This window comes from Gymnodraco acuticeps, unplaced genomic scaffold (genome assembly GCF_902827175.1).
Source record: "Gymnodraco acuticeps unplaced genomic scaffold, fGymAcu1.1, whole genome shotgun sequence".
NCBI lineage: Eukaryota > Metazoa > Chordata > Actinopteri > Perciformes > Bathydraconidae > Gymnodraco > Gymnodraco acuticeps.
This window is the reverse complement of record NW_022990119.1, coordinates 310245-328885: the sequence shown is the minus strand read 5'-3', so window position 1 is coordinate 328885 and position 18641 is coordinate 310245. Positions and strand designations below refer to the sequence as shown.

The 18641-nt window shown below is 41.4% G+C and overlaps 1 protein-coding gene across 1 annotated transcript in view; it reads right to left on the bottom strand.

Annotated features, from left to right (window-relative positions):
* Positions 1 to 915: 915 nt before the first annotated feature.
* Positions 916 to 18641, bottom strand: part of tmem68 (transmembrane protein 68) — a 42105-nt gene continuing 24379 nt past the window's right edge. Inside the window, exons 5-9 of the mRNA XM_034216573.1 lie at positions 5910 to 6077; positions 5350 to 5543; positions 4069 to 4129; positions 3760 to 3899; positions 916 to 3276 (exon numbers count right to left, since the gene is read on the bottom strand). Of these exons, the coding sequence (XP_034072464.1) occupies positions 3172 to 3276; positions 3760 to 3899; positions 4069 to 4129; positions 5350 to 5543; positions 5910 to 6077 (668 nt within the window). The 3' untranslated portion in view covers positions 916 to 3171. The remainder of the gene's footprint in view (positions 3277 to 3759; positions 3900 to 4068; positions 4130 to 5349; positions 5544 to 5909; positions 6078 to 18641) is intronic.

Sequence of the window (18641 nt, the reverse complement as noted above, 5' to 3'; positions counted from 1 at the left end):
TATTTCAATTAATGCCGTCACAAAATTATCGCGTTAACGGTGGTAATTACTTTTTTTAATTAATTGCGTTAAAATATTTAACGCATTTAGCGCATGTGCAGAATGGCCCACCCCATACATCCCACCAGTGGCAGCGCCTGGGTATGGCTGGGGTAGGCTACACCCATACCATGAAAAATGATGTTAAAGGAAGCAAAATAAAGTCCCCCAACTCGCGCCGAGAATTGCACAGACAGCAGAAGATTGATTTCAGTAGCCACTTGTCTGGAAATACTTTAGACTAGAAACGGTTTCGAAAACTTTTGTCACGTAGTGATCGTCTTCTCAATAGAACATCTTTGATAATGTCTTCTGGCCAATCAGAATCACGATAACGGCGTGGTGTTGTTGCAGGAAGTCCCGACGGAGAATACTTTTGCTGTAGTACATCTCTATATACATCGATACAACATTACGTGTTGATAGAAATCAACACGTAATGAAATGAGACCCCACGGTTTGATGATTGATAGGTGTGTGGGCTGTCTTTCATTTTGACACACAGAACAATGTTATAATAAACATACATAGGCTACATACTGTATGTTAAATGGATATATCCGCCTTCTTTCATGTATCTTTCCATTCCCACAACAATATACATAAAGAAATGGCATATTTTGGACATAGTTCGAATGGTGATTAATCATGATTAATTAATTTTTAAACTGTGATTAATCTGATTAAAAATTGTAATCGTTTGACAGCCCTAATTTCAATACAATCTTATTTACTGTATATATAATTCATTTTTTATATTAAAACCATTCTCAGTCCTAATTTATTCATCTAACTTGGCCAAAAGCACTAGCAGCACAAACTACTGTGATAATACAGTTGATGAAATAATAACAGCAGAAAATAATTGGCATGAAACATCTTAATAAAATAGATTTATTAACAGGTTAAAGTGGATCTGAATATTTAAAAGTGCAACATGTATATATTGACATAATTAAAAAATACAAGTTAGATTATCTCAAAAATTACTATCAACATAAATGTGGAAAAAGGCAACCAGTTCACGAGTAAAGCAAACAGACAGACGTCACTAAACACACCTGGTCTCACAGAAGCTTGTTGGCAGCAATACTTCTGACCGTGTGCAAAACCAGCCGTGGAATCACAGTATTTACATCTTCATAAACGCATCCAATAAAGTCTTCCATTAGTAGATTTGGATATGATATATATTTCAGCGAGAGGCTTGTTTGTGCATATTTATAACAGGTTTTTTATAAAATGTTATCCCAAAACTCCACATGCAGTACAATACAAAATGCAAACATAACTTTACAATGATGCATAACAATGATAATGTGCTTCTGTTGAAGGTTTGATGTAGGGCTGTTTAAATTGGGCACATCAGTGTTTAACTGGACCGGGTTGTTTCAAATCATCTTTCTAAATAACAACTTATAGTACCATTTTTTCCACATCCCCGTTACCTGTTTACTCCAATAACTTGTATTAGTGAAACTCTTTGGTTCCTTTTAGTTCTATTTTGAATACATTATACTTTTTGATCTCAGTATGTTTTCATTGTTTAGTGCATAAGTCTCCATCTTTTACTTAATTTAGCCTTTGTTTGTTACCTGAAGTTGAATTGACTGATAATAAGCCATCTCTCAGATATCTTTGGCATTTTTAGATGTATGGCACAACTGCTATGTGTAGGGCTACTAACAATGATGAATGTCATCATTGATTGATACATTTATTTTCTCTTGCAATGTATTTGATGAATTATTCAATGTATAAAATGACGAATAAATTGTGTGATGGGTAACGTCTTCAAATGTCCTATCTGCCCGACCTACAGTCCCAACATCACATGGGCAGTGCACATGAAACAGGAAGAAGCCTCACAGTAACTTGGGTTCATTCTGAGCTGATTGACTCTTTGAACAAGATGGTTGCTTATGAATATGTTACAAAATAACAAATATTCAAGGTATTACAATTGGAAGCAAGCAACAGCAATATAAAGTGTGACAGAGTCCTTACACAGCATAACAGCTGACACAATTAACTTACAACGAGTTTAGCTTTGCCATTTTAGGACAGTCTCAGGGAGTCTTGTAAATTAAAATGACATCTGTTAGAAGGTTCTGTAGTGTGAGATGAACTACATTTAGAGAACGGACTACAACTGTAACATAAATGAGAGCCTGCATATTTTTACAGGTTAATTCCTTTTTGTTTGATTGGGTTATCCAACAGAATTTCATCGGTTTCCTACAACATTTGAGCAAATAATTATAGGTGGATGTAGGGGGAAATAACTTTTTCTTTGTCCGAAACCTTTTCTATATTTATAAAACCAAACAGCCCGTTCTATTAACAGGGATAGAATTGATTAATATTTATTACATTTTTGGGTCAATTTCCAGGAAATTAGAAGAAAAGGAGGCCTGAGGAATGACGCGTTATCTGCCTGCCTATATTCATTTTTAGGAAAACAAGTGGAATTGATCAATGCAATGAACACTGTGTAGTGTCTATAATAAAGAATGCGGTTCTCTTTTGTATGTTTGAGTCTATGTACAAGTTAATCTCATTCACACCACGTTGTGCTGTTGTACTTCAGTAGCTTTAGGTCGGTATGAACTATGGTCACTATCAGTTTGGTTCATACATAAAGCTTCAATTTAAAGACACCAACATGTGGAATAGCCACATGTATTAACTGTATGAATCTCTTGCTGACATAAATAATGTCCTTGTTCACATTTAAAAAAAAAGAAATAATTGTAAAGAAATGGCCTGAATCCCATAAATATGAACTGAAAAATATCATCCTTCATTATATTTATCTGACCATACAGTAATTAATTAAGGCAAATATATGAGAACATCAAAATCATTGTGAGGTAAGATTACTGTCAAGTCCAATGTCACAAAATCAGGAAGTGTAGATTCAAACTGATTAAAAAGGGAGTTGATCAAAAGGAAACATATGAGAAACCTGTGATAAAACGATCTGTTACAGGAACCTCTGCAGTGTCAGTCGGGTGGAAGCGGTGAAGACAGCTGTGCAAAAACTCCAACACGTCAGGGTCCGCCCCAACGGAGCCTCGTGTGTCCTCTTGGTCCCTCACTGTCAGTGTGTCTGTGAGCTGTGGGTTAGGGTTAGTGCTCTTTGTGTTTGCTGTGGAATCTCTCCAGCAGGGCTCTCAGGATGTTCCCCGGGATCTGCTGGTGCTGGTCTATCAGAGCCTGCACCGCCTGCTGCACCTGCAGAGCAACAGAGCTGTGAGTGACACATTTGCAAAGTACAGGAACTCACAGGACTACGGTGGCCGACAGGTGCAAAACGTGCTACAGCGGCCCAAAATACTTCCATTAAGAGAAACGCGCTGAAGCTTCAGTAACTATGCAAATATAAAAACACAAATCTGCCAAAACACATGCAAATAAAAAACATGTTAACCAACTTGACAAGACATGCTCAGTATTTAGAAAACATTCACCAACTTGAGGAAACATGAGCAATTGCATCGTTTCGTTTATGCAGTGCTTTTAGTAAAGGCTGCGAATGTGTTGTCAAGTTGGTGAAGATGCTTTTCATTTGCCGTGTATCATTCCCTCTGTCTGGCTGTTTCTTACAACAAAAGCACTTGTTACCCAGGAAATTATCATGGACTGAAAAGGGCCCATGCTCTGAAGAGATATTACACAGGAAGATAGAAAGAAAGACCACAGCTTGAGCTCACTGACTTTCTGTGCCAGCTCTGCAGCGTTAACATCGGGTTCGTAAGGAATGGGATCCCCGAGGAAGGTCCTGAACTTCACAGGAAATCCTCCGTACACAGGAGCTGCAGGGAGGCGGAACCTCTCGTACAGCCAGCGGAAAAATCCTGAATGACAAAAGAGAGATGAAAGATGTTTCACAACACTCTCCATACATCCAAAAAACATCTAAAAGCAACATGTGTGTAAGGAATGTCATGTGCTGTGTCTGTGTGTCCATCAGTGAGACCATCATCTTGGGGGTGCTATCTTAACTTGACTTTCTTCTACACTTACTGAGTGTTCCCAGAGATCTGAAGCCTTCCCGCACATTCTGAGTAAACATTGGAATTATAGGCTGAAAGAAAGACAGACAGAGAGAGAGAGAGGATTAGAGAGGAGGGCTTCCTAAACTGCAGAACTCTGACATGGATAAAAAGATGCTACAATAACACGGAGCATCGACATTTGTTGAATTTGATAAATCTGTCATTGTTGAAACTGTAGCATTCCGGGTCGTTTTCTGACTAAATGAGTTGCACATCCACACGTTTTAATCTGGCTTTAAGTGTGACAATTTGGAGACGGTACTATAGTCTCATTTAAGATGGGTGACGCTTCTTAAATGTGTGTGTGTGACCTACAGTGTTTTGTACGAGCCAGAACTTTATAATCTAATACCTAGTATTTAGTCCGCAACAATCAATTTTGATTGTTATTGTTAAAAATGAAAGATTATCCAAAACATTTATAGAATTGAAAAGTGAATTTTCCTTTGTTGGCAATTTTCAGTTAAGTTGATAAGCAAATAAAATGTTGTGTACTGTATTAAATGACAAACAATAAATAAACGGGGCAGGAATGAGCCTTCAGCCTGGAAAGGAGTTGGCATGTTACTGCGCTTCTTCAACGGGTTTTTAGTTTCCTGAAATATTCATGAAACTAGGTCTGTGGTTAAACAAGAAAAAAAACGTTTGTCCTACAACATAAAATACGTCAGTAAATGCCCAAATTAAATGAATTTAATTCATTAATTTAATTAAATTAAGTACATTTACCCAGTAAATGGTGAATGTCTGAAGCTTCGATGTGTAATAAAAACAGTGGTTGCTGTGTCTAAATGAGACGACTAAATGTCATCACGCCGAACATTAGCCGCCTTTAGCTAAGCGGGGGTGAAGTGCGGCCATGTGACTGATGTAGATTGTTTATAGCCTAATGTTAGCTTTTTACTTCTGACTCCTGCATTAACCCTTAAAAAACGTAACAGTGGTTTAACCAAGGACAACAGTTGAAAATTAGCCTGCTGGCTAATACTGGCTCATTTACAGCAATGTGGATTAATGTGCACTGTCCTTTAAATAAATAAACAAACAAAACAAACAAACAAAACTATGTGGATATTATCCTGGTGAGCAAAACGTGTAAGCACCTACGTATTGTTGGCCTACGACAATATGTTTTTACTGCACCACTCTATAGAGACACACTGTATGTAATGTCACATCACTTGACATTTAGAATATGAATGTATTTGGAAATGTTATGCCCTCCCTACTGAAACTAAGAGCAACGCACCACTTGGGAGTCGATGGCGACCTGTGCAAAGCCTCTGCGTTTGCCCCAGAGGAGGGGGTAGGTCTCGTCACTGAACAGAGCCTCCCGCACTCCCCCTGGAGAAATCCCCAGCAGGTGGCCGTTCCTCAGAGCACGCACACACTCCTCCTGAGGGCCGTGGATCACACTGAACACCTCCAGCAGTAACTTGAAACCTGGAGGAACAGGACAGGATGGATTCATTAGAATAGGAACTAGCCGAAGAGAAGGGAAAACATTTGAGATAAAGCTGGTATTTAACAAAGTTACATAAAAAACAATCCCAACTGTACCCTAAAGTATTCCATTTTAGTGTACAATATTTCATTTTATATTATTTTGTATTTAACTTATTCCTACATTTCATATTGCACCAATATGGTTTTATACTATTTAAAGCTTGCACTATTTTAAATTGTTCTTGCACGTTTTATTTCTTAAGAGATGTAATGATATCAGTAGTAGCAGTACTTGTGAAGATTAGTACTGTATGTGTACATGTGTGTGTGTGTGTGTGTGTGTGGGTGTAACCGTGTGAGTACCTGGGATCTTGAAGAGCAGGTGGTCAGCGACAGAGTGGCAGGGCCTTCCCTTCTGCAGGATAACTTTTGCCAGGAAGTAGTAGTAGTCGATGGGAATGGCTCCATGATAGTACACTATCAGCGCTGGGCCTTTGTCCGGAATCTTCTCCATCCCATGGATCTCATAACCTGGAGCACAGGACAGAGTACATGAGGAACACATTTTATTCCGAGAAACGGAAGTGCTGAGGCTCTGACAGTTCAATACTTGGTTAAACATTTTTAAATGTAGGCTAATCAAAAAACATATTCACCAATTTGAAATCACATGTATATGATATAGAGTACAGGGCTGTATATGGTCAGTGTATGTTTTGGTCTTTGGATTTTCTTTTCAGAAAAGGATATTCAAAAACTAAAAACGAGTGGATATTTCATTTTTGTTTTAAAATAAAAAAAGTAATAATTGAAATACAAGGCGTTTCTCTTTTTCATGGTAAAAAAAAGGGATTTACTAAACTTAAAAACAGGATGATTTTAATTTTCTACTTCTCAAAACAAAAAAACCCACTAGTAAATAGAAACGAAAAAACCCCTGTTTTGTCATATTCTGCTACCGGAAGTTGTCTGACAAAATAAGAGCGCAGATGAGGAGGGTCCTGTGTCGGCCGTGATTCGGGGTTCCGTTGTCAAATCAGCCCGCGCCTAAAAAATGATATTAATTTAACCCTCACTATAGGTATCACTCTGGACATTTTTGTCCAAATGGGTAATTTTTCACATTTCATTTGCCAATAACTTTGGTTGTGTTACTGCAAATGGCATGATTTTGTAATGAGGCTATTTTCACCATACTTTGGAATTCCAATAAAACGTTTTTTTAATGGGTCTATAATTATCTGTGTAATAGAAGGTTCTCCCATCTCCACAGAGGAACACTGGAGCTCTGTCAGAGTGACCATCAGGTTCTTGGTCAACCCTCTGACTAAGGTCCTTCTCCCCCGATGTTCAGTTTGGTTTGGGCAGCAAGCTCTAGGAAGAGCCCTGGTGGTTTCAAACATCTTCCATTTGCAAATAATGGAGACCACTGCAGTGTTTCCCCTAGGATGGAGTCATAGCAGCGGTGGCACGCGGGCCTAGCAAAATGTGAGTGCGGAGCGAGTGGAATTTTTGTGTGTGCGTGCGAAGTGCGCCCCGCCAATATGCGCCGCTGCTAAATGTACAGTGCGGCAAAAAAGTATTTAGTCAGCCACCAATTGTGCAAGTTCTCCCACTTAAAAAGATGAGAGAGGCCTGTAATTTTCATCCTAGGTACACTTCAACTATGAGAGACAGAATGGGGGGAAAGAATCCAGGAAATCACTTTGTAGGATTTTTAATGAATGAATTGGTAAATTCCTCGGTAAAATAAGTATTTGGTCACCTACAAACAAACAAGATTTCTGGCTCTCACAGACCTGTAACTTCTTCTTTAAGAGCCTCCTCTGTCCTCCACTTGTTAACTGTATTAATGGCACCTGTTTGAACTCGTTATCAGTATAAAAGACACCTGTCCACAACCTCAAACAGTCACACTCCAAACTCCACTATGGCCAACACCAAAGAGCTGTCAAAGGACACCAGAAACAAAATTGTAGACCTGCAACAGGCTGGGAAGACTGAATCTGCAATAGGTAAGCAGCTTGGTGTGAAGAAATCAACTGTGGGAGCAATTATTAGAAAATGGAAGACCACTGATAATCTCCCTCGATTTGGGGCTCCACGCAAGATCTCACCCCGTGGGGTCAAAATGATCACAAGAACGGTGAGCAAAGATCCCAGAACCACACGGGGGGACCTAGTCAATGACCTGCAGAGAGCTGGGACCAAAGTAACAAAGGCTACCATCAGTAACACACTACGCCGCCAGGGACTCAAATCCTGCAGTGCCAGACGTGTCCCCCTGCTTAAGCCAGTACATGTCCAGGCCCGTCTGAAGTTTGCTAGAGAGCATTTAGATGATCCAGAAGAGGATTGGGAGAATGTCATATGGTCAGATGAAACCAAAATAGAACTTTTTGGTAAAAACTCAACTAGACGTGTTTGGAGGAGAAAGAATGCTGAGTTGCATCCAAAGAACACCTACTGTGAAACATGGGGGTGGAAACATCATGCTTTGGGGCTGTGTTTCTGCAAAGGGACCAGGACGACTGATCCGTGTAAAGGAAAGAATGAATGGGGCCATGTATCGTGAGATTTTGAGTGACAATCTCCTTCCATCAGCAAGGGCATTGAAGATGAAACGTGGCTGGGTCTTTCAGCATGACAATGATCCCAAACACACCGCCCGGGCAACGAAGGAGTGGCTTTATAAGAAGCATTTCAAGGTCCTGGAGTGGCCTAGCCAGTCTCCAGATCTCAACCCCATAGAACATCTTTGGAGGGAGTTGAAAGTCTGTGTTGCCCAGCGACAGCCCCAAAACATCACTGCTCTAGAGGAGATCTGCATGGAGGAATGGGCCAAAATACCAGCAACAGTGTGAGAAAACCTTGTGAAGACTTACAGAAAACGTTTGACCTCTGTCATTGCCAACAAAGGGTATATAACAAAGTATTGAGATGAACTTTTGTTATTGACCAAATACTTATTTTCCACCATCATTTGCAAATAAATTCTTTAAAAATCAGACAATGTGATTTCCTGGATTTGTTTTCTCATTTAGTCTCTCATAGTCATCCCTCACATACTTTTGTATGTATAATAACTTATATTTTGTTTTTCTTTTTATGCTGCTGCAACACAAACATTTCCCAAATTGGGATCAATAAAGTAATATCTTATCTTTAATAAATCTATTATAATAATTAGTGTAGCAGCTGACACCTATTTTCAATATGGATTAATCTACCATTTATTTCTTTAGTTCAATTTTGATCTATAAAAATGTCAAAATAGTGAAAATGTTCACGAGACTTATCAAAGTGCAAGGTTATATCTTTAGATGTTTTTTTTTTAGCCTATGTACTGTATGTCTTAATGCTCTTATATGCGACGGTGTGACTTCCATTAAACTAATATTTTATATGTTCCCAACAGACGAGCTGACAGGAAACCTAACACTCTAACAACCACAACATTGCAAAGGCGAGTAAATGTAAATGAAAAACGATTCAAAATTTCAATTTCAGTACTATATTTGAAAATGATAGATTTATGATCTTTTTCATCGAACATATGAACGACTCAAACAAGGATCGCAGCAGCTACAAGAAAGATCTTCAAAAAGGGAACCATAACATCCTGAAGCTGAGTTTTCTCTAAAAAAATTATTTAATTTTAACAGCAGTGCTCTCTGAACTCAGAACAAGTCAATTAATATGCCTTTTTGTTTTTCTGTCTTTTTCAGAAAATAACCACAACAGTGACAAAGGTGATTATTTCGGCAGTGCCAGCTTTGGAAGCATGTGGGCCTTGAAAAAGTCCTCGAGCCAACAGGTTAGGCTGCCAATTGTCATCTCGGGCTATCGGAATGATGACACTGTCTTTCGTAGTCCAGACCACAAAGTAGCAAGTCTCTCTTGCAGTGAGGTGAAGCCAAGCGGCAAACTCTGGGGAACAGCCGGGAAGCCAATACGGAAGTGCCACACACTGCAGTTCATACATGGGCCGCTAGGGACTGGCTGCAGAAAGGAGCAATTTCCATAGACCCCCATGTTAAAATGCCCAACTTTACAGCAGAAAAAAACATGTTTCTACCCATGGATGCAATAAATATTATTATCGATATAGTTAGATTCCACCTTCATGATTATGAATCTGTGAGTGAATTGTTTTCTAACACGACCCTTTTATTTATATTAGGTTTTAAAGTTTTTGCATAAATTAGGGCGTGGTCACTTTGATGGACATGTACATGCCTCACTGTCAGCTAACAGCAACTTGTCCACTCTGCTAGGCTACAACCATAGAGGCTACAACGTTAGTTAGTCATAGTACTGTACTGACCCTTTAGCTTTAGCCGTGTTCGTGGTGATTGTGCCTTTTAGGGAATATTGTTACAAATACCAGACAATTAAAATGTCGTGCTGTGCGCTTGAATGTACTAACAGAACTTCCAAGAAGTCTACAATGATAATATTATACATGTTAACCCCGTTCGCAGGTGTTTGTGTGCTTGGTAGCTTAGCTAGTTACTTATTAGCTAGCTAAGGACGTAACCCTTTATGCATACATATACATTTTAGTTTATGATTCAGCCTTGGGTAAGACTTTTATAGTCTATGGCTATGACGCCCATAATGCTAAATGGGAGCAAATGTTAATAGGGGACCCAATTATCCCAGTGGTGGCCGCCGGAGCTAACGGAGCCGCAGGGGGCTAGCTCCAGCCGGTGTCCCGGAGCTAGCCCACTGCGGCTCCGTTAGGTCTGGGCGGTGGAGTCCGTCGTTATAACTGGAGATCAAGGAATGCAGCGAAACGCAGACTTGGTTCGCCTGCTGTAGTATTAGCTAAATAAATTATGTTGAACAAGGCTTATTAAGCTGAACATCGCCACAATTGTTCTGCTATGTATCGGTACTTATTTTCTTAACGTGTGAATGACAAGCATTAAGAATAACAAAATATAGCTAATTCTCTTGCAGATTGTCTCATTTGATTATGAATGTAACGTTTATATAGGGGAACTACACTGTTAGCAGTAACTTGGTATGCATGTATTTCATGTTAGCTTAGCTTCTTAGCCTAAGCTAGCTCTGTTTACTTCCAGTTCGGAGGCAGCAGGCTCCACCTCGGCTCCGCCTCTTTGCCCTTATTTGGAGCAGGCGGGATTAGACTCTGACGTTGCTGTCAAGCTGTTAGTGGCCGACTCCGCCTACTAAGGGCTTCACGGCAACTCTGCAGAATCCTATGGGTGACGTCACGGACACTACGTCCATTTATATATACAGTCTATGGGTGAAGCTGACCTTGCACTTGGTGCCAGTAAGGATGTTCCTCACGCAGGCTGAATGTTTCGCCCTCCTTACTGACACAGAAGCCCTTGGTTTGCAACGCTTCACTAATTGTCATTTCCCTGGCTCCGTAGGGACACATTACCTCCAGCACAGCGTAAGACCCTACCAGACCATCTGGAGATGCCCCCAACAATCCTGATTGGGAGAGCCACAAACCTGACTCATGGACCTGCATCTGGGTTGCAGTGGTGAATGCCCTGACGCCCTCACATTCATTCATAGTCCCCCACTGTACAGACAAAACACCATCAAGGGCCTGTTGTTGCCCTAGCACCCTGGCACTAAGGGAAGCAGTCACACGCTTTGACCTCAGGACAGCTCCAAAGTTGCTGGCAGTCAACCTTCCTTTCCTGAACAAATGCCAGTTTGGGTTGGTTCGCTGACCAGTGGTAGACACCTGCATTGCCCTCTGTTGCTCCTCAGACAATGCCATGCTTGCCATCATTGCCTCAGGTCCCTGATGCCCAACAGATTTGATCATTTCAGGAACAGTAAGTGTTTCCAAGCTGTAGTGTTCCTCTTCTGGCTCGGGGGAGAGAAGCCAAAAATTCCTGAGAACCTGCCCCCGAGTCTGTCCCTCAGCCAGTCACGATCTTCGGAGGTGGGCTCTCTTGTCAGCGGGTTAAATTAGTTATTGGTTGGAGGAAATAGCTCCTCCACTGAATGCATACGTTTATCTGCCTTTGGCTTCTTCCACTGACAGGGGGTGTCAGTGAAGCTGAAATTGTGGATGGCAAAGATGGCTAATGCAGCCGCATGACTGCATTTCCATTCTCCACGTGGGCATTCACATTTTGTGGAGAGAATTCCCTCTTCTCCTGTAGATACCTGTGGTGGTGGGATTGTTTTCTTATTTAAAATATATTTACATTTGTAATGCCTTCCCAATTATCCCTTTAATTGTTTAAAGCCTACTGTATGTTTATTTCATGGATATTTCTGTGTTTTCTGGTGTGTAATATTTGTAATTAAAACTGTGGTCACAGATGTGCACGCAGTTGTGGGCGGGCCTTCGCGTCTGAGCGCCTGTCGGGGAGGGTCGCCGGTCGTCCCGGCGTCAAGCAGACGCGCGCGAGTCATCCGAAATGAGCCGTTCGTAATTTCTCAAATGTTCGTGTCCCGGACTCCTCGGTCCTCCGGCAGCGACCCGGAAACGGATGTGGGCGCGCCTTCTCGAAGGAAAACAATTTGCTGTAAAGGCTCGTCGAGGATCGATTATCGCGGAGGCTGTCTGGAGGAGCAGTAACCGTGGCGTGCGGTGCAGTGGGTTGTGCAGACTTTCTGCCCTTGACTGTTTGTTTACTCAATAAACGCATCTCCTCTGGATATTAGGCTATGTATGTTTTTAATACAACTGCTTTAATTGTGAGCCGACATTTACAGTGAGAACAGCTGCTGAGGCCAGTGCAGAAAGCAGCACAGTGTGTATAATATATATCACTCAATAATATAAGTAACATGCCGACATTACACACTTTATTTGTATGCTTTAGTAGATATCTACAAATAAACAGTTGATATTTGTCATGAAACCAAATAGTGCTTCACATCAAAACATATACATATGATATGATATATTTTATATGCTTCAAGAGCTGTATGTGTGTGTTATGGAGTGTATATATGTCTGTTGTAATTGCATGTGCCGCCAGCAGAGGGAGCTGCTGGACTAACACTCAACATCATTGCCAGCAGTGTGTGAGTGTGTATGTGTGTGTGTGTGTGTGTGTGTGTGTGTGTGTGTGTGTGTGTATGTGCGTGAGTGAGAGTGTGTGTGCGTGTGTGTGAGAAAGAGACAGATGATGTGGAAGGCAGAGTAGCTTATCTGACATCTAAATGTTGGAAAATGGTACATTGTAGCCTGTGAGCTCCCCGTTCGAGTGACTGACTATTCCTTCGCAACGTTGCATCGCATTGGATATGGGCTGAACTTGTCCTGGAACGGAAATTTTCCGGCCGTTTCCCTAGGGGGCCTTTGCAAAAATGTGCAGAAAAGGCATGGAAACTGCATATTTTTCAAAATGGCCGACTTTCGGAGGTCCGGGCCAAATGGAAGGCAATTTGAAAGATGCCCGCAATCATAAGAGCAATTAAATGTGTATACAACATTTCGTGCATATTGGAACAACCATATGCGAGTAGTTTGGAGTAATTTGCGACATGTAAATCGTCAAAAATGGTATATTCTCTGTTAGCTTACGACCGCCCCGATTGAGCTAGCAACTTTTTTATTCCCAATTTAGCATGGCTGTGGATATGGCCTTAATTTGTCCTGGAGTGGAGTTTTTCCGATAATTTCCCTAAGAGCAGTTAGCAAAAATGTGCTCAAAATGCATGAAAAACGGCCATCTTTCAAAATTGCCATTTTTGTGGGGGGCGGGCCTAATGAAAAGCCATTTGAAATATGTGTGCCATCATAATAGCAATGTGTATACAGCGTTTCGTGAATATCGGGAAAACTATATGCGAGTAGTTTGGAGTCATTTGCGACATGTAAAATGGTACATTCTCTGTTAGCTTACGTCCGCCCCGATTGAGCTAGCAACAATTTTATTCGCAATGCATGATATTGAATATGGGCTGAACTTGTCCTGGACTGGAATTTTTCCGATCTTTTCCCTAGGAGGTGTTCACGAAAATGCGCTTAAAATGGCCAACTTTCTGGGGGGCGGGGCTAATGGAAGCCATTATGAAATATGTCCGCAATTCCATGAGGAATGTCTGTGGCAAGATTCGGGTAGTTTGGAGAAACTATATGTGACTATCGCACAATAGGGGGCGCTAATGAGCTGGTTTACAAAAACGTAGTCAGTTAGCTTACAAGCTCCCCGTTTGAGCAGTCGACTATGCATTCGCAATTTAGCATCACATTGGATATGGCCTGATCTTGTCCTGGTTTGGAATTTTTTCGAACATTTCCCTAGGAGAAGTGTGCGAAAACGCGCTTAAAACGCACTGGGCGCTACTGAGCCGTATTTGCTAAAACGTATGAATTTTTGTACAGTCTGGAAAAGGTTGTGGGCTGTCACGTGTGTTCAGAGTTTAAAGGCCGTAACTCATTTTAACTCAAAGTTATGTGTCCGTAAGTGTTTTTAACCCTTCGATTTCGAGAATAAACTGAATAGGACACGCCCACATTCATCATTGGTTGCAACACTTTAAATCTCACTTTATACTCATCCTGCCAGTATATCTATGACAAAATATATTTATTTCGTCCATCTGCTCTTGAGGTACACATTTGTTGTGTTTTTGGCGGCCCCCTATTGTCCAAATGAACATGCTTTGCTGTGCCTATTCCCCAAGACAGACTGAACCTATCCACTGAAATGTGTGATATTTGGAACATTATGGATGAATCAGGGGCATTTATGTCTAAGCCACACCTTTTTGCTGATACGTTTCGATTGATGTCGGCCACATTTTCCCACACGTCGTGCTCATTTTCTACGGTAATGTGTCTGACCTCCACCAGAGGTCGCGTTAACCGAATATTTTCCGTCTATGACAGATTTTTTTTAACAATGACGGAAAAATCTGAAAGCAGTCCGTCATTTTGACTGATTAGAACAAACTCAGAACAGCGCCAAAGCTTCCCCGCAGCGAGGCTCCGGTATTATGCCGTGTTATGTATGCCCGCCAAAAAGGAAATTATATAGTTTCCAAACCTAACTTTGCCGTACAATCATTGAAAGGTCTGCAAGTATTTGCTTTACGCTGTGGCACGCTCCTGTGAGGTGCAGTGGGCATGCATAACACAGGCGCACCCCCCCGCCCGTTGACAGTTCACGAGCGTGCTCTCTCTCTCTCTTCCCCCCCCCCCCCCCATCAGAGTTGTGTAAAGACCGACGGGTAATAATTAGGGATGCACGATAATTATCGGTCCGATATTAGGAATTATGACGTCATCCCGATAAACCCGATACCAGTATTAATAGCCCTGATAATATACAATATATTTTTTGGGTAAAAAAAAAGAAAAAAATACTGCGGTGTGGGTGGATTGGGATGAGGGGCGCTTGTTTTTCACTCGGCTCCTCCCGTTTTGCCAGTACTGTGGTATTAGTGGTTTAGGAAGAGGGGAGTTTTTCACAAATCGTAAATGGTGTGCGGCTGTGAAGCCAGGACAGTAAACAAACATGTCGTCGGTGGTATGGGTGTTGGAGCTATGTGCAACTCAAGGCATATGCTCGAACCGGAGCTGCCTGGACGCTGCAATCATGTTGCGCACTATCCGTGCTGAGTGTGCTGACTTTTCGTACAATGTCCCACTGTCTGGCTTCCTGCATAAAGTCAAGTGCTCGGCGCAGTTGTGGCAAAAATGTCGCTCCTCTGTTTTCATTTAAACAGCTCGGTATATCCGTTAGCGCAGCTAGCTAGCACCAGATGCTAACAACAACAATGCACGTAAGGTCTCTCTCTCGCTCGCTCGGGCCACACATACACACACCCTCCCGGTCCTCCAGATGGCCAGTCGGTGCCTGCCGGTGAGCGTGGAAGTGTGGTCTGCCACAAGCGGGCAGCAGGAGCGGGGCTGTCAGCATCAGCTTGTAGATGGTATTTTAAACTCGATGCGCTCTGAAACTACGGGGCGGCTGAGGAAAAAAAATACACATGCGTTAATCGCGTTAAAATAATTAGTGGCGTACATTTTTTTTTATTATCGGTATCGGTCTTGAGAAGCAGGAAGTTATCGGTATCGGTTTCAGAAAACCAATATCGTGCATCGCTAGTAATAATGAATTTTGACGGAAATGTTACGATCCTGTCCCTCAAAATGACGGGCAGCGAAAAAGTCTAGCGCAACCTCTGCCTTCCACTGATGCTGTACACTGAGTTTGGTGTTGAAAATGAAAACATTGAAATTGTAGTTAATATTTCACTGTTTTTCACATTATGCTAATTAAAAAAGCGGAGCTTAGGGATACCAGAGGATATAATGTAGGGCTGCTCCACCCGGATAAGTGTGCAACATTTCAGGCCCATCAGAGTTACGCTGCGACTATGAGCATGTTGGAAATTTCGAACCCATCGACTCCAGAATGTAAAATATTTCACCCGTCCTGGCAGCGTTGCCAAATGTCGCTACATGAATAGTGTCGTAACCCCCTCAAAAACAGGTCAAAACTGCAGAGCATGGAGAATAAGAATTCTACCAATTACAATAGGTCTTCGCACACTTCGTGCTCAGGCCCTAATAAAGATTTCATGTGACACATAAAATGGATTTGTTGATGGGAATTAATGTCACTAATGTGAATAAATTAACTCTAGGTTAACGGTACTCTTGCTATCACTACTCACCGACACTCAATAAACCTTGTCCCTCATGCTAGCCCTGACAACACCGGTAAGCACACCTTTATCTAGGCTGCACTGTTGTACGTGTCCTGACTTGTAGTGGTTCTCTCCTCTATCTACACTCTTCTTGTCATCTTTGTAAAACGATATCAGACTGGTAATTGACACAGCCATGACTTCTAGTTAAATTCAGTGTGGCTACAATTTCATTTCATTGTTATTTGTCCCGCTCATGGTACGCAAAACTAAATGTACAATAATTGCCACAAAACATGACTCTACCAAAACATCATTGAGCGAAAAGGAGCAGGGAGAAGAATAAAATCTTATGTGACCTGCCCCTTTCTAAAATAAACAAAATAAATACAAATAGATGGTCTGCCCTTCATAATAATAAAACAATTTTTTTCACAGACAAACATAACAGTATCTTAGGATACTAACAGAAACACAAAAAAAAACGTATTTCCCACTTGACGGTTAACGGAAAGAAACAAAACCAAAACATCACATGTATAAGGAAAATAATTATGAAATAATATCCAAATGAAAAGCTTTGTTAAAATATGCAAGCGCGCGAAAGTCAGTTGAAAGGATCTTAAGTTGGCGTGACGTTGAAGTCGTGCGACCCTGCTGCTGTACTAGCTTGTAGTTCGTTTATAGCATAACGTTAGGATTTTGCTTCTGGCGACTAGATTTATGATTCGAAAATTATAAAAGTAGGGTTGACATGTGGAGATTATCCGGCTGAACAAAACGTGATCCCTCTCTTAAATGTGTCAACCACAGACCTTATTTCGAGCTATTTTTCAAAATCCTATGGAGAAATCTCATTGCTTTTTGACGAAGGAACCGGAAGAAGTTTACTTCCGGGTTTTAGGATGCGTCACTGCGGTTTTCTATTCCTCCACTTCATCTCTCTGCTTCTCCTCTCTGCTTTGCTCTGAGCACGCTAGCTACGAATGACAACAAGTGTCTTAAAGGGGAAGCGTCACATTTCTTGTCGGCATGGTTCCAAGTAAACTATTGTCAAAACCATTATGAAATGACTTTTAACCAAATGAATTTGTGCATTTTAAGGGTTAGGGTTTTTTAACATATTTATGCATTTGAATGAATTATTTATATTTAATCATGTTATACTTTAATGTGGGTTACACCTGCCAACATATATTTGGTTTGCTTACAGGCAAATATACCCAGTGGTGTAGTGGGCGTTGGACGCGGGGGTACGCCGTACCCCCACTTATTTGAAGCATGATCTTTGTTTTAATAGTCTAAAAAATATAAAATCATTGCCAGTGTATCAGTTGCAAGTGTGTATTTGTTGTAATAATGACAAAAACATAATACATTTCACAGTAATTATTATAAAAAATTAAAACGATTTTCTTAAAAAATTATGATTCGCCATCACGCTCGTGACCCCGCGGCCAGCTGGGGGTGTGTCAGTGACACACGCACCGCCAGCTCGCCGCCCGCCGGTTTTGCGGCAGCTATTTCCCTCAAGAACGCTAACGAAAAAGCTCTATAATGGCAGGCAAACATTTTTTACTTGACTTATTTTCTAAAAAGAATATAATTCACAAGAAGAAAGAGGCTAGCAGCACCACAAGTGAAGCTGCTAGTACTACATCACCAGAAGACGTGGATAATGCTAGCACTAAAGTTAACGTTAGCTGCGCTAGCAACATTCCCCTGGCTAGCTCAAGCTCACCTTTCCCAGAGGTATGGACAGAGGAGATGTGGCGGAGGAAACAAGAGGCATACCCGTGGATAGACTGCAAAGCTGGGAAACTGGGCTGCAAAGTTTGTTCATCCATTTTGGATGTATCAGTCTTCAAAACGCAAGGGGTGTGTGTGTGTGTGTGTGTGTGTGTGTGTGTGTGTGTGTGTGTGTGTGTGTGTGTGTGTGTGTGTGTGTGTGTGTGTGTGTGAAAAGCAGCGCAGTCTGCTTATTTGCAATGTAGGCTAGGCCTCATCAGAATAATTTCAAGTCCAGATTCAATGTTGTTTGCATAAGTAGGCTATATTTTTCGTTTTGTTTATTCAATAAGTTAATTTCAGGACAACTTTGGGAATGTTGTTAGTTTGTTATGAGTTTTAAATAGATTTTGAAAGTGGAGATAGAGAGAGACGGCCCGTCCACAAGGCGGCGTGCGTTGAAACTTCAACGCTTCTGCCCATTCACTTTGAATGGGGTGACGTCACACTTTGCCAAACTGCATTCTGGGAGCGTTGCTTCGCTTTGCTCGAGTTGCTCGCTTCAAAAGTTGAACAATGTTCAACTTTTGAAGCTTTGGCAGAAGCGTCAGTCAATCAAATCATATGCCAGTACAAGCTCTAGCCAATCAAACCGCTGCTTGTGTGTCCGGGGCGGGAGATTCATGTGATTGGTTGTTGGTCGAGTTTCAGACACGCCCGCCGGCAAGCTTCAATGCACGCCGCCGTGTGGAC